At 41.2% G+C, this 15,893-nt stretch overlaps 2 protein-coding genes across 15 annotated transcripts in view; one reads left to right on the top strand and one right to left on the bottom strand.

Moving 5' to 3' along the window:
• DYTN (dystrotelin) overlaps window positions 1-15,893 on the top strand; it is a 71,619-nt gene that overhangs the window by 36,650 nt on the left and 19,076 nt on the right. The gene's annotated exons all lie outside the window — the stretch shown is intronic.
• Window positions 11,730-15,893, bottom strand: part of ADAM23 (ADAM metallopeptidase domain 23) — a 75,085-nt gene continuing 70,921 nt past the window's right edge. For 5 of the 11 annotated variants that reach the window (XM_083842241.1, XM_083842246.1, XM_083842245.1 and 2 more), the window contains one exon: window positions 11,730-15,002. In XM_083842241.1, coding sequence (XP_083698367.1) covers window positions 14,847-15,002 — 156 coding nt within the window. In that variant the 3' untranslated portion in view covers window positions 11,730-14,846. The remainder of the gene's footprint in view (window positions 15,003-15,893) is intronic. The other 6 variants (XM_083842244.1, XM_083842247.1, XM_083842242.1 and 3 more) reach the window with 3 other exon arrangements.

Here is a 15,893-nt window from a genome sequence, read left to right as displayed (position 1 = left end):
TTTAGGGCTTTGGCAAGTTCGCAGATGTTCCATTTATTCCTCAAGAAGCGAGGGGTTGGGAATGGTGAGCACCAACTGCAGACAGAGACTGCAGGAGGAACTGAAGAGTGCAATGGCTTGCCTGTGAAACATGGCAGAGCGAAGCCTTGTTCCATGTAGGAACTCCAACATTTTTTCTTTGTACTAACAAACACGGGCTATTCCAGTACCCTGCCTTCTCCCAGGTTCTAGGACTAAAAGGATACTTGTTTTTTAAGTCACCTCCTTAGGAGCTGATTTTGGGCCCTTGTGCTATCAGGAGTGCCCTTAGCAAGTGGAATAGTTTCTATAATAGTTATAGCAATGAGTAACCAGCCTGCTTCTCTTAGCCTTGGTGTTTGGGGGTGGAGCGGGGTGAGAGGGAAGGGAAGTGCTGCTGTAAGACATGGGTGTTGTGGTGTAACCCAAAGGCAGCTCCAAAGTAGAAAAGGCTCTGTGTGTTTTGTCGGCCTGGGCACCGGAGGCCAGACTGCTGTAGGACTAAGGCGCCATAGCAGTGTTTTTTCTTAATGTTGCTGGGTCTGTGCTGAAGTGCTCTAAGGAATCTTCTCCGTGCTGTTAAGTGTAGAGCAAAAGGCTGCAACTGGAAAGGAAAAGGCAAAATGTTTCTTGTGAGTTGATACATGTCTGCCAAGCTGGAACCTTTCTGGATTCATTGTTAAGAAGTGAGTTTATTTAATTGAGTCCCCTTCTGGGGAGCACTTTATCTGGTTTTGGATCAAGAACAACATCGGTTTCATTCCACTCAGGATCCTTCGGGTAGACCCAAGGGTGCTGAACGAGGGGTTCTCAGAGAAATGAGAGTCACTGCTCAAGGGAAATGCTGCTACGGATAAAATACTCAGCTCCACAAATACTTCCTGAGCCTCTGTTCCCTCTGAACCAGAGCACTCACATTCTATTTCTGGGAAAGACGCTTTTGTTAATTGGATTCATCACCTCAGCCTTCTAGAGGAGAAGAAACATAGAAGGGTGGGCCGTCTCATTCAATTCCATGAGCTCAGTAAAGCTCTCTGTGTCCTTTTTAGGCTATGAATAATCTTTATTTCACTGTACTGCATGATGTATTCCCCTGACAGCTGATGTTCACGTCTTCAGTGGGTCTCCGTATCTTATGAATGGATTTAATTCAGATGGGCTGTAGTACAGATCTACGGACATCTGCCAAGGCAGACTTTTATCAAGAAAAGTTTATTCTTGAACTCATAGCTGAGAAGGATATTTCGAAGAAGAAATGTTTGTGGTTTTTGTTGTTGTTTGTTTTGGTTTTGTTTTTTACCAGAAAAAATACTAACAAAATATAAGCAAATGCTGAGATGATCAGGCTATAGGAATTGAGGGTAAGAAGAGAGAAAAGTTGAATAGTATCTCATGGGTATTTATGTTTTGAATAAAGGCATAAACATCTGTGCTGAGTTGCTCGCTCGTATTTGCTCCCTGCAAACCCTCCATTGTGGTTTACTATTAACAGTTAATAGGCAATGGCTTATAGTTGCTTCAGCAATGTAAGTATTTTTACAGATAAAAATTAAGCTCAGCATTGAGACTGAGAGGCAGCAAGGTATGATGGTACTTGCTGCATATTGCTTGCCTCTAGATTCCATGAGCACATGAATGCAACATTAAACTTGACAAAATTATCCGCGTGATAAAGGAGCTTAAAAAAAAAGTTTTTAAGGAATGTTCTTAGCTGAAAGTTTGTTTTGCTGAACTGGGTTCTAAATTATCCCAGCTTTGTATGAAATCAAGCCAAGTGACAGCAAAAGCAAAACTTAGGATTCTTGGGGGGAGGGGGGCAGGGAATCCCAAAGGTCTGTTAGTTTGTAAGTCTGCATTACATGGGAGAGACTTGATTCATTTATTTATTTTTAATTATTTTTTTTCTCCTTCAAAATCCACAAAGGCAAAATGAGGCTCTAACTCCCAAATATACCTTTGCAAATTCTCTTTTAAGCAGGAGATTAAACTGCTTAAAATTGGCTCCCTGACAAATATACCTAAGAGCTTCTTGGAAATGAAATACTTACGCTCAATCCAAAGTCTGTGGATATTTTTTATTAATTTTTAAAATGGTAGTTAGAGGGCTTTGAGTCAGAACTCAGAATTTCACTACTGTCTAGTAAAGGACAGTGAAAGCCTCCGAATGCAGAACTTGTTTGAGGAGTACATTGACTATTTCAAAAAATTAATTTCAGCTAGGAAGTCATGTAGGCTACTGAGCAGTCTGTAACCTATCAGTAGGAGCTTGATATTCTGTACGTAGAAAGGGGGGGAAAAAGTGGTGGTGGGGGGAATCTTTGCCAGATGATTTGCTCACCCTTATACCCCCACTCAGGCTGGCTTGTGTAACTTGATAAATAGTCTGTATCAAAGCACTAGTGTTGTATCAAAGCATGGTTCTTACACTTTTAATGTCAAATGTATTTTGTTTTTTTCCTCTCTCCTGTACGTGCTTTCAAACTGTGGACAAATATGCATGATGTATGCAAATGTGGACAGACTTTAGAGAGGACTGTGCTTGTCCTGCTTGGTTGGTTACCTCTGTGCGCAGCAAGATCTCTTGTGCTTGGAGGATGCAGGTATCGTAAAGATGCCTTGTCTTCCAGCCCTTTTAGCTGAAGGATAGAGTACATACTGCAATGTCCTCCTGAGCTCTGTAGGTGTTTGTACCACTATACCTATGGCATTGGATGCATCAAGAAGCCCAAAGATGAAGTGTAATAAAGTTAAGAAGACCACGTGTCTGTACTTGCCAGCAGAGTAATGTGAGGTCTAACTCCATCTCCACAGAGCAAACCTCCAAGCAGCCTGTGTTTCTGCTTCCCTACAGGTCAGTCTCTTGCATAGAGCAGTGCTGAGGAGCAGTGCTTTGTTTTCCTGCTCTCATCTTCCACTTAACTGCGTCCTGGTTTCTGAGCATTTTTTCCTGAGCCCACGTAGCATGAGTGCTCTGCCTTCCTTGCCAAGGGGTTCTTGCAAGCTCCTCGCAATAAATAGTTTGTGCGGCTGCAGAAGATAGATATATTTTCATATTGTCAAGTTGCAGAGGGCATTGTTGTGACTTTATTTGGGAACCTGCTCTAGCTAAAGTCAGCAGCCAAATACCCAGGGTGGATTTTATCCCCTGTGCTGGTATTTTTAGTGGAATGATTTGAAGCTGATGGTCGACTACTGGTGGATGTACTGAAGCACTGGTTTGGTGGTGTTTTTTTTTTTTAATTTGTTTCTAGCTCAGTTTGCTTAGAGTTACATCCTATCTTTGACTTCATAGTGCCATTCTTGCTGCTCAGATAGGTCATCTGAAGACAGCAACTCTTTTCTAGTATTGTACAGCTTTGGCAGATCACACCAGGGGCTTGGTGCCTACTCAGTGCCCTGTTTCACAAGATCATTATTTAAACCCATTAGCAGGGCTAGCCTGAGGGACACTGGAGGCACAGCCTTGAGGTTGTCCCTATCAGCAGGTGACATGGGCTAGGATCCTCCACATCTACTTCTTAAGCTTTCCTGTTAATGTCGCACTCCTAATCAACATCCTAGTTTCTCCTGTGACACAAGCTGGTGGATTGAATCTGCAGCCAGAAAGTATTTGATGACCCTGCACTGGTCTGCATGATCCTCTGGACTTGTTACTCTGTGATTAAATGGCCAGCAGGAAAGGTGGTGGACAACAGCTTGTGGTGGGTGGACACTTAACCAGTTCTAACTAGTGGAGACATAGTTGCTTAAATGGAGATGTCTTCAGTGTTATGCACTACTGGTGATGACCTGAAACGTCTTCATAGAGCTAGCAGACACAATATAGGACTGGCAGGAAACCTGTGTGCTTGTGGGCCAGGACCTGGAGCCCTCTGGAACTCTCTGGGGTGGCCCTGGCCTTGCTTGAGAAGTGGACTCAAGCCCCTGATGACTTATGCAAGGTTTGTGGTGCTCTGCTTCTGCTGTCTTCCTCTATCAGCACATAGTTCTGTGCTCTGCTGGATTTCATGAAGTTTGAGAACTGTTGGTGAAAGCAGCCCTCTGGAGGTCTGTAGTTCAGACTTTGACTTCAGGCACATTTGTTACCAGCAGTAGATCAAGTCAGCTGTGCCTTTTTCTAGGCAACTCTTGAAGGCCTCCGAGGATGATATTTCAAGACTCTTGTTGGCTACCTGTTCCAGTGGTATACCGTGCTGTTGGTGTAAATTTGTTTTCCTACTATCTAGATCAAGTTTCCCAATTGGTGACTGTTGCCCCTGCATAGCTCTACCAAGAAGAATTTGGCTGTTATCTTTGCAGTTAATTGAGCAGAAGTTACAGACTTTTGTTAGATCATTCTTCAGTGTCCTCTTTGCTAGACCCAGCCAGCTAAGCTACCTCAACATGTCTTCACATGCTCTAGGCTCCTGTGTGAACATTTAATAGTGCAGTCGACAAAGGACTTCAGTATCCCACCTGACAGAGCTTTTCAGTGCTTCTATCGCTTGTCACCTTCTTTGGCTGCACCTTAGCCAGTTATATGTTGCAACGCTCAGGTATTTCTTTCCCGGTGCACCCTGTATCTAGTTGTTCTTGCCTGCAACTTTAGAAGGCAACATTTTAATTGCTTCTAAATCCTGTATTTAAAAGATCCTATCTTTAAAACTGCCTAGAATGTGAAGTCTTGTAAAGGATGATTTGAATGCATGGACCTGTGGCAGTTCTGGAGTTTAGAACACATGGGTTTGTGGTATTTGTCTGGAATACTTCTGTGTTTTGCCCGTTGTTACTAATTGGTACTTGCTTTTGAATACTCAGAGAAACATGCATGCACATCTTCTGTGAGCTGGTGTGCAGGTAGTACTGCATGTAAGCAAATCGGGTCAAAGCCAACCTAATGATTTGTATTTCTTGATCTGCATCAATCTCATGCTAGGTGACTAGTGGTATGGCATGCAAGCCATTCAGTCTGTTTTGTTTGTTTCCCCATTTGTCATCAAATCAGGTTTGTTCCTGTTCTGCTTTTTCCACTGTGTGGCAGATATATAGATCGTAGTACTTAAGAGGTTTAATTCGAATTGCTAGATCTTCTCATCCTGTTCCAAAAGTGTGAAGGGACTCTGGGTATTAAGATCTTTTGAATCACTGGTAAATTTTGGACTTAATGGAAGCAAGTGGAGTGTGCGTTCTTCTCCATGGGCTTCTGCTTCCACGAGAGGTGTGAGGAATCGCCGAGGAGCTGCGGGTCCTTATTAAAAGAGATCTTTATTAAAGAAGTTGTCTTCTCTCTTGTCTACCAGCTGCTAAATGTGAGCAGCTCTGTCACCAGTAGCATCTTTAGGGCCTTCTCCCAAAAGTAAATTTAGGTGCTATTAGTCATATGTCTGAAGTGGCTTCATCAGTGACACTGATCTAAATTAATCTGTGAAAACGGTAATATTTCTTGTGTCAAATGTAGTTAACACGAACTTTGAAAATACATCCAGAGCAGGTATTTTTTAAGTGCAAACTCAGGAACGTTGATTAGAAAATTAATGTATATTTTTTTCAAAACATAGTTTGGTGACATGACACTAAATGCAAATGACCTTTGTAAAGAATATGACTATAAATATCCCATATTTTATCTAGATATGCTAAAACATTCCAGGAGAATAAAAATAAACCTCTTTGATTAAGGAACACATTAAAATCTCAGTATTCTTGTCCTGTGGACAGGTTGTCTCCCTTTAACCATTCAGTGTAGTTTTTAGAGAAATTTAACTTTAATGACATTCAAAATAGTTATATTCAGACAACTATTAGCTTCTGAATGAAGGGGCATCCCTGTCATTTGGGTACTGCTCTGATACCTCCATGGTCAAGAATAAAGGCATTAGTTCTCCCCAGTTTTTCCCCTCTCCTTCCTCAAGTATTCCCAGACACTAAAAGAACCCACCTTCAGGCACTCCAGGCAGAAGGAAGAGTTGCCCTGGGTGGTGTGTTATGGTTAATAAATAAATAAATAAAAAAAAAAGAGCAGTTGAGTGAAACATGCTTTAGTAAAAACACTCTCTAGCGTTTGAGCAGAAAGCAAACCTACTATGGGATGACTTTCTGCTAGTGTGCTAGAGCCAATTCTTCTGGGGGAAAGAGCGTATCTGCAGTGTGCTCGTTCTTGGAGGATCGTGATGTGGTATCTTGTGTCCTACCCTTTCTTGCTCTAAGGATGTTTCTTTTCTGTAGCTGTTGGCAGAGAAGGGCGTTTGAGTGTGCTTGCCTCAGGTCAGCTTCTGTGCTGAGCTGGCAAGGCACTGGGGAACATGCCAGCCCTGCATTCTCCCACCTGCCCAGCAGCACTGGCATGCCCCTGGCCAGCCAGCACCCAATGCTGGGAGCCTGCCTGTTTGGGTGGGAGGCTGTTTGGGGGAACTAGTCTGCAAGAAGAAATTGGAGGGAGGAGAGCAAATTATTTAGGGCCAAGAAAGAGGTCGCAGGAGGTTCAGGAGAGAAGTAAGAATATTCTGTCTTGTGTAAAAGGGATGGACTTGTGAGACTGATCTTTGGCTTTCCTTAGTTACCCGCTGATTCTCCAGCAAACTATCTGCTTTATGATACATTCTGCCACCAGTTCTGGCCTAGGGTTCCTTGGCACTCATAAAAAGTGCATCTCCCTAACCCGGAGATGTGGTGGTGCCTTATACATATGCTACTGCTGCTGTCAGAGGAAGACAGCTATTTCCATGCAACATCCAGTTAGGAATATCGACGTGTTGTCAGGCATAACTTAGTGGCAGGGGAATTCACCTTCTTGAAAAACTTTCCAGGAGTTGTAGTACAAGCTCTGTTAGTCAGAATAGTTAGATCAGACAAAAAAAAAAAAAACATAAATTTTCTAGTAAGGAGCAGTATGATAGAGGCAGATGAAGCATTGTTTTTTTTATTATTTTTGTTCATTTGTTTGTTTTTTTATTTTTTTTTATTATTATTTAGTAGCTCAGTTCACTCTGAGAAGGCCTTTGAAACCACTCTTTCTTTCACAAACATCCTTTGAAACCTATTCTCAAAGGGATGCTACAAAGGTGATACTAGAGCTGAAATTCTATGTAGCAAGTTTATCTTTAAATCAGCTTTTGAGCATCTGTAGAGAGACTACTTGTATTTAACAAGGTCTTCTTTCCTGATCTGTTCTTCATTAAGCATGCCTAAGGAGCAGCATACTCTGTGGAAAGGTATTATTTTGAATGCCTGTGTGCAGGGTTGTGAAATCCATATCAGGCAACTGGCTCTGCCTAAAACCAGAGCTCTCAGGTCTAGGTGCTAAAGATCATGTTTGAGTAATGTGGTTCGTGTCAGAGATCTTGTGGTTGAAGTGGACAATACCCAGCCAAATCAGGAAGGAAAACTGAAGCAAAATGAAATGGGACCTGACTCTTTTGCCTACCTGTCAAGCCCTCTGATCCAACAGCTTGTAGTCAGGATCCTGCTATGTAAGGGAATTGTTCCATACTTCCTGTGAGTAAGGCAGTTTTGAGTCTTTGAGTTCAGGGCTTCCTCATTAAGCAAGGGAGAATTTAAAATCTTTAATTTCCTGAAGCTTTTCAGTGAATGCTGTAGGGTACTATAATAGTTCCAGTTTCTTGGAACTGCTTTCTCGTTACACAGAAATCCTAGTCAAGCATGTATTGTCTGTAAACTATGCCATTGTTAACAGTAACTTCATAATGGAGCAAGTCTTGCAATAGCAATATAGGGTTCAGATGTACCTGAAAAGAAATAGGGGAGAAATTAATGATTTCCAAACAAACAGGCTTGCTTGTGCGCTATGTCTGCATCCATCTGATTTCATTGTTGTGCCACCCTTACTTTTAGAGCGGGGCACATTGACAAGGGAATAGGTCTGGGGAGGAAACAGATGGTCAGAATATGTCAAATGCCTACATAATTGTCTAAGTGGAGTACTGAGGCTTACACTGTTGTCCTTGTATTATGAAAGTAACTTGAGCTTTCTCTTCGAAAGAGCTGATCGATACTGCTTAACACTACTGCAGGAACTGCTGTAGCAAGTTCTGTAGAGTCATTCTCTAATTATATAGTTGTTGGTGTGTTTGGGGGGAAACTAGACTGCTCTAAACAATGATTTGGGAAGAGATTCTTGTTAGGAAGATAAACACATCTCTGTTTACATAAGCTGCAGAGATGGTTGGAAGCATACTTTGTGTGGCTGCACTAAGGCCGATGTTCAGGCCTTGCCAAACGTAAGTGCTGCAGACAGATGGAACTCGGTGTCCCTAATGCTGCTGCCGTGCAGCTTGGCACGAGCACCAGTGGAAAGTAAGGTGGGTGTTATGCCAGCACAGCCTGGGCTCTTCCTTCGGCTTGATAGCAAAAGGTGTCATTCAGCACAGATCCCATCGCCTATGTGTTACGGTTCTTAGGACATTGTCCAAGGTGGGTCAAAGCTGCAGTGTCACAGAAAATCAGCTGCTGCTCCTAGTGCCATTTTCTTCTGTAACCCCCCGAGCACCCCTCCAGTACTTCTGCTGGAGCAGGCCTGTAGCTCAGGTAGCCCTGAGGCCAGGGAGGAGTGTGCTCATCACCCCAGGGAGTGTCACATCTCCTGTCTGAGCTCCTCTGTGGCAGCTGGGTGACGAGGAGGGTTCTGGCAGCAAGCAGGGGGGTCCTGCCCTCTCTCCTGCCTGGGTGAGGCCCTGGCGCTTTGCCAGCAGCGCAGGAAGGTGGTCTTGCACGGGGCTCTGCCCAGCAGCCTTCTCGTGCACAGGGCTTCCTCTGGGCACTTGTTGCAGGTCTGTAGCAACTGGGAGTGCCTCCAGGAGCTCTGCCCCCTGTGTGCTCACACAGTTAGCTGGGGGTAAAAGTTCTCTCTCAGTGAAGAAAATGCCCCTGCTGTTAGAAGTCCTGTGACTTATTTGGCTGTGCTGCAGCTCCACGAGGCGTCCTGGTGCTGTCGTTTGCATTGGACACTGGTGGCTGATTTGTTTGGTTTTCTGGAATACTGGATGTGTTTTTTCTGGGAATAGTGGAGCTTTCATGTAATAGTTAAGAATGTTTCAATGTTCCGTGAATCTGTAGCATCCTAATGTGTATTGAGGAGTCTCTTCTAAAGGGTGGATACTTAAAACCTCAGCCTTGATGGTCCAAAGACCAAATCAATCAATGGAAAACTGTCTTGAATTATTAAGGTCAGTGCCTATTCTGTTTCATGGCAAATACTCAAAATTATACCTCCGATCTAATGTGTGAGGGCAAAATGCTTGAGGGTATGAATTCGTATCTCCATACAAATGCAAGTGTGCGCAGAATACTTTGAAAGGAATCAAATGGGAAAACATGGAGCTGTAAGTTGTCAGTCCATTGCTTTTTGCAATGGATATGGAAACAAGTTTAGCACAGCTGCCATGAAGTCCTTGTTTTTCAATTTCTCCTGTTTTCTCTGAAACTTAAGCAATGCGAATAGCACTAGGTTTGAGTTAGCCAGATGCTTTTCATTCCTGAGAAGAAAGTGGTCATCATCTAAACTGGAAAATAGGAAACTAGTCAAAAATGCTGTTCACTTGTGTGGTTAGTTAGCTGGACGCTGTCCAGGTTAGACTGCGGAGACTCCTCTCTGCAGGAGAGGAGAAACTGATGTTAGGGACTCACAGAACGTAGCCAGCCTGTAAAGTAATGTGTGTGCTATGTGCTCATTCCTTGGTCCTCAGTTAAAAGCATGGCTTTAATAAGCTGCCTTTCTCTCTGGACTTCTCTGTGTTCAAGAAGTTCTGTGCAGGACTGCAAGTGATAGACAAAACCTACAGATGAAAACTTACTACTTCTTGGTCCCAAAAGCAGATTCAAAGATCATAAACTTTGGTCTGATGGCTGAGGAAATCAGTAAATGTATGATATGAACAGTAAGTGTATGATATGTGAACAGTTAGGGGAATTTTTTTCAAGTGGTGCAGTGTTGCGCTTGTGAAGCCTGAAAACTGGACTTGGACCAGGCAAGTTGTTCTGGTTTCTGCCCCTCCCCAGTTTAAGTGTCACATAAAGGGGACCGATTTCCCTTGGTTGGCACATCTGACTAAACCTGGCTTCTGGGGGGTGCAGGAGACTACTGGGAGATGGGGACAACTCCCCAGTTGTGTGATGGGAGCTGGGCATGGCTGTGCTTGTGAAATGGAGGTAAAACCCACCGAGTTGTTTCATGCTTTGAGTTACCAGGCTTGGCAGGGCACCTCTTGTACTGGCTCAGAAAGCACGTACTACAGCACAGCCTAATATGCTACTAGTGGTAAAGTTGAGGGGCATCCCGTGACTTATGAAAAAAATAAGCTATTTTAAAAGACAATTTTAACAGGGATTTTAAGCGGACTGGTACATGATTACTGTGTTTCTGCAGTCAGAGTATTCGGAACAATGTTGCCTTCAGCAGTGCACAGTTGCTCAGAAGTAACACATTAAGGGGATGTCTGCACTAGCCTGATAGAGTCCTTGTACTTACCCAGAAGCCACGTTATCTTCTTGCATTACATGCTTCCACTAAATAACTTTTTCAAAAAACCTAACATCTGAAGATGCACTGCTTTGCTTGCTGAGCTCTGAACAGAATTGTAGTATGCACAGCTTTAAGATAATCTCATTGTGTGACCTTTTGCTTTCAATAGTGTTGGTTTTAGCATCATTACTTATTAAAATGTCTAGTTGTTTTTTTTTCCAAGCTTTCTGAAGGCACTTAAACAGTCTCTATTGTATTCCTGATGAATCATGTTTAATTATTTTTTCAGCTCTTGTGGGTAGGAATAAGTGAACGTGGAATAAGAGGGGTTTTCTGCTTTGCACAACATGACTTGCTGCTGTGTTTTGTTGGTTTGTTCTTAACAGTAAGTGCCCCAGGAAGATCACTCTTCAATATTTCTTGGTGTATTAGTGAAAGGTTTCTAAATTTTAAAGAGCAATTCATGTTTCTTGCAAAATCAAAAGCATTTATGAATCCCTTATTGCTTTTGTGCTTGTATGCTGCAAAGGGCTTAACTCCTATCTTAGGACTGACTGTCTACTGTAATTATAGTAAGAATGTCTGTATGGTAATATTGTTTATAGACAAATCCTTCTGTGTTCAAATGACAGGAAATGAAAGTGGATGATAGATCCATTAATGATAGTTTTCCCTCGCTCTGCACTTCTAAATGAGAAGTGTGCTTCCATATGTAACTGTTGCAGGACTAAGAGAAGAGACTAATTTGTTTCCTTGTCTGGGGCTGGAGAAAGCGGAATTAGTTGGGGGGGGGAGAAGAGAAACTGAGTTTCTTTCAATAATCCATTAACATTATGACCATAGTATCTACTAAGGCCTTTAAAACACTTTTTTTTAAATTACTTCATTTAGACTTCAATTATTCAGATTTTTTGAAATGCAAAAGGCTCTCCTCAACTAACTAATGCATACAGCTCTCCTTCAACTCACTGAAGCCAGCAGAGGGGCATAAAGCAGGCACAGCAGCCTTCCTTCCCTGCCTGCTCAGCCCTGTGCTCTGAGGCTTGAGCCCCACGTGTGTCAGAAAGTGTGTGCACAACATCCTCTTGTAGAGGGACCCTTGCTGTGAGATGTGACAAAGTTTGAGAGATCTTCAAGTCAAAGTAAATTCCTGTCAGTTTCCACTGCTGTAACTGTGATGATATCTTGCACAAAATTAAACAAAACTGACAGAATAAATAAGGAAAAAGTGATTGAAAAACTAAAAACTCCGCCATTCCATGTTCATGACGCTTTTAATACTCATCTTGCTAAGATGCAGAACAAAGACTATTGAATTTCCATTCGTTAGCAGCCAACAAGATATGAATGAGTATTAACCACAAACAAAAAATGATTTATAACATCAAGTTGTGCATTAAAAAAAAATAATTACAAATCACTTTTAAAAGAAAGAATAACAGTGGAAGCAATAATGAATATAAAACATGATTGAGTAGGCTTAAAACATAACTTCAAGTATTCTATGGCATTTCTTCAGACATTTGTCTTGAATTTGTTTGTGCAATACCCATCTTTGCATAGTAAAGAAAAATTTGTTAAATTCCAGCCTTAAGTAATCTGTGTCTTTTAACATGCACCTATACGTCTGTTAATTTGCCTAGCAGACTTCTCTTTTAGGAGGATCAGATCAATTCAGTGAGATCATGCAGCAAACTGGAATGAGCTATAGTTACCAGTTTCTTGTCCAGATGAACAGATAAATAATGGAGCAAATGTACAGTGGGCAAAATGCAAACATTGCTGACCATATCTTTTTTTGATGGCGCTGTGATGAACAAATTAAATGCATACGTACTTTCCAAAGCACAGCAAAGACATGATGTAGAAAATCAACACCTAGCTAAAACAGCTTTTATTGTCTAATACCACAGAAAGCACTTCAGCCTGGACCCACTCTGTGCCGTGTTATCACTTACATTCTGTACACACAGGGCAGAAAGCAAATGTGTTCTTCCACATACAGGCAACGGCTGGTGAGTGGAGCATAAAATAGGTCAAGAAATCATAATTCCTATGAAACTGCTGGTGTAAATTAAAAGTTACTCCAGCACTGAATATATGTACATAGTATTTGGGGACCACTGTGGTCTGATTTAAAACATCACATCGCACATTTACAATGTTGTTTGTGAAATGCTCCTCAAAGGTTTATTACACAGGTAGTTTACATATATTCAGTTGAGTTTATGTAATTTTTGGTAACCACTGGTATTTCAGTTGGGGTTACACCTACTTTGGGAGCAGAACTCTTAAAGTTGGGGATTATGTTCCCAAGAAAACTAAGTTTAGAGGACATTGATATATTTGCAAGTGTTTTTGGTTTGCCATAGAATTATTGTCACTAACTTAATTCTGCTTGAAGTCAGGCAGGAATTTTTCAGAATATGATTTATAGTATATGTCAATATTGACTACCTGTGTGCAGCACCTTTAATCCATAATGTAGTAAGTGTTTAATGTGATTATGTTAAAGCTGTTTAGAAACATTTAATAATAACTGTCAACCAAAACAATACATTGTAGTTCTCTTGTGAGACTGTTGGATCCAACATCATAATAAGAAATAACTGAAATGAGAAAGGTTTTCTTCTTTAACTTTTTTTGTCACAAGATATCTGCAGCATTGTTTTCTGATGTTCTGACTCTTAAAGCTAACTCAAGAGAGAGATTTTTCACTGAACAAAGATGGAATATGTTGTAAAAGTGGACTTCCATAGTTACTAATATCCAACCTTTAAATAAAAAAAATACAGAAGAATCTTTAATTCTGATTATTTGTTATAGCAATGAAATTTTCAGGCCACTTCACTTACATAATTTATTTCATGTAAGTTTTAAATCAAGATAAAAAGGGTGAGCCAGACCTTACAGATCTATAAGGGAGTCCTAAACTAGCTTCATACCTTTCTCATGTCAGATATACCCAGGGTAGCCTGGTTACTACAGGAGCAGTACTGCTGCTCTGCAAAAATCTGTTTGTAGACAAGGTATACCTAAAAAAATAATTACAACACAACCTCCCCCTACAATTATATGGGGTTTTTGCACATTTTGTTACTAGGTCTCAGTAGCAAAGTGTCAAAATACTAATTTTGCGTTATACCTGGAAAAGTGGAATGCATCAAGGAGATACAGGGAGTGAGTCAGAAGTGTCAGGCATCTTTGCAAGTTGGTTTTGGTGGGCAGAAGGGAAGAGGAGAATAACTTGTTCCAAGCTTTTCATATTGTGAGTGTTTTAAGGCTTATTTAAGTTTTTATTTCACAGAACCTAGACAAAAACACACAAAGCTATAGTTTAAAAAAAAAGCTTGGCACTTTTGTGATTAATTTGAGGGTGTCACTTTCTGACACGGTATTACAGAAAATCTGCCAAAAAAAAAAACCAGCCAAAATAAGAAATAATCCAGACTTACAGTCAATATGTAGGTATGCATTTACACACTTTCATTGGTTTTGGTTTCAAGCATTCAAACTTTAGACCATGTATGTTTGGTGTCAGAACTCCCTGCATCTGCATGCTATTCTCTGCCTTTTTTGGGCAAGCCCAGAACACTCGCTGTACAACATGTTACAGAAAAAAGGGGGAGCAAAGAAAACAAAAACAAACCCAACATCAAAAATAGATTTACGTAAAGAATAGAACCTTTTTATATGGAAATCCTTTTTCTCTCTGTATATATATAATCTGTGAAAATGATACATCAAATATCTTATTTCCATATTTACACTTTTTCCTTCTTGGAAGAACTACATCCATCACTCAATAACTTCCGTACCCAACAGACTCCTGGCCCAGGACACCAAACAAAGCGGACAGTGAGCTCATAGAGCAGGGAGCTCTCAAGTCCAGTGACAGAGCACGCTGTATGGCTGCGAGGTTTGCCAGAGCCTGGTACCAAGGTACCAACTTTCCAGTGGTTTGTATTTATCGGGCTGCAGATTCTGCTTGGGGTCAGCTTGCTATGTCAGTTGTTTGTGATGTGAGCCATGCAGGTTACCCTTTTGTAATTAGCTCCTCATGCCACAGGAGTTTGTTAAGAAAAAGGAAGTCATGCGAACTCAGGTGAAGTTAGAATGCCAGCAGGCTGGGAAAAAAATCTTTTGCTATTTCATTATTTTGGAATAGTTCTCTCATTGTACTTGGTCTGTGTGTCTCCTCCTTTGTTTGAGAAAAGGAAAAAAAAAACTGATTGTGAAACTGTTTGCTTGTAATGCTTATCAGTTAATGTTAACAAGAGAAGGGTGAATGGAGGAAGTATTTTGAACTTATCTCCAAAAAGGACAGTTTTCTATCTTCTCATTTCCTAACATCCCAACATTGTGGTTGTAGCTATTGTTTCTTATGTTCTTCCTTATTTAGTTCCTGCACAGCCAACAGCAAAGATACCATACCCAAAATCCGGTAGTGCAAGAAGCAGCATTTTGAATTACATCTCTTCAGATAGGGCCTTGTTGACTTGGATCGAACCTTCGTTTTTTGACATTTCTTCCAGGTTGCATCAAAAGGAGTAGAAAAGGGGAGGAGGAAAAAAAAAAAGGCAAAATATTAGTTAGATATTACATGAACAAAGCCAATGCTAAGGTCATAGTAAAGTAAAAAGCTCACACTGTGTCAGCTTAACAAGTCACCTTTCCAAGAGGTAACAATTCAAGGAATTTGGTTGCAGGCTTCCTGTAGCACAGCATCAAGTATTAATTTCCTTATGAAGTTTAAAGATCACACTGGCATATGGAATTCAGTTTTTTTCTGTAGCACTTTAATGCTCTAAATTTGTAGAAATGTTTAGACCATAGTAATGTTTGTCTACTAGGCCAAGAAAGCATGCATATACCTAAGTGGAATCAAGTCAATAGTAAATATGTAAGCACACAGAGACTTTAGTTCTCATAGCAGGTGCCCATCTTTGGTTATTCCAGAATTTAGTTTGCATGTTCTCATGCAAGGAAAACATGAGAACCTCTGTGAGCATTTACCACACTATTGACCACAACTGCTGTGAATCTCAGTAAGGTGCAAAATATAGCAAAGACATTGCACTCGAAGGAGACTGGACAGCTTTACACATTGCACGGTCAGAATTTAATGTTAATAGCGGATAGCGACCTGGTAGGTGATATCCAGTCTCCTACGATACTGATATCCTATGTCAAACAGCAAGACACCACAAAGCAACAACAAAAGTTAGGTGCAACCTCCCCAGTATCTGGCTTTATGTGGGGCATCAAGCAAGGGGCTCATGCATTTAGTTCTCACACTGGGCATATGCACCACTACCGCCACCAAACTGACATGCAAAAAATATGAAACAGGAATTCATTGATTCCCTAAAAGCTACACATCATCCCCAGGATTTTCTAGTTTCTGCAGCCTGCTAAC

The sequence above is a fragment of the Anser anser genome (assembly GCF_964211835.1).
Source record: "Anser anser genome assembly, chromosome: 6".
NCBI lineage: Eukaryota > Metazoa > Chordata > Aves > Anseriformes > Anatidae > Anser > Anser anser.
Note: the sequence above shows the minus strand (reverse complement) of the source record. Positions and strands in the feature narration are given on the sequence as shown.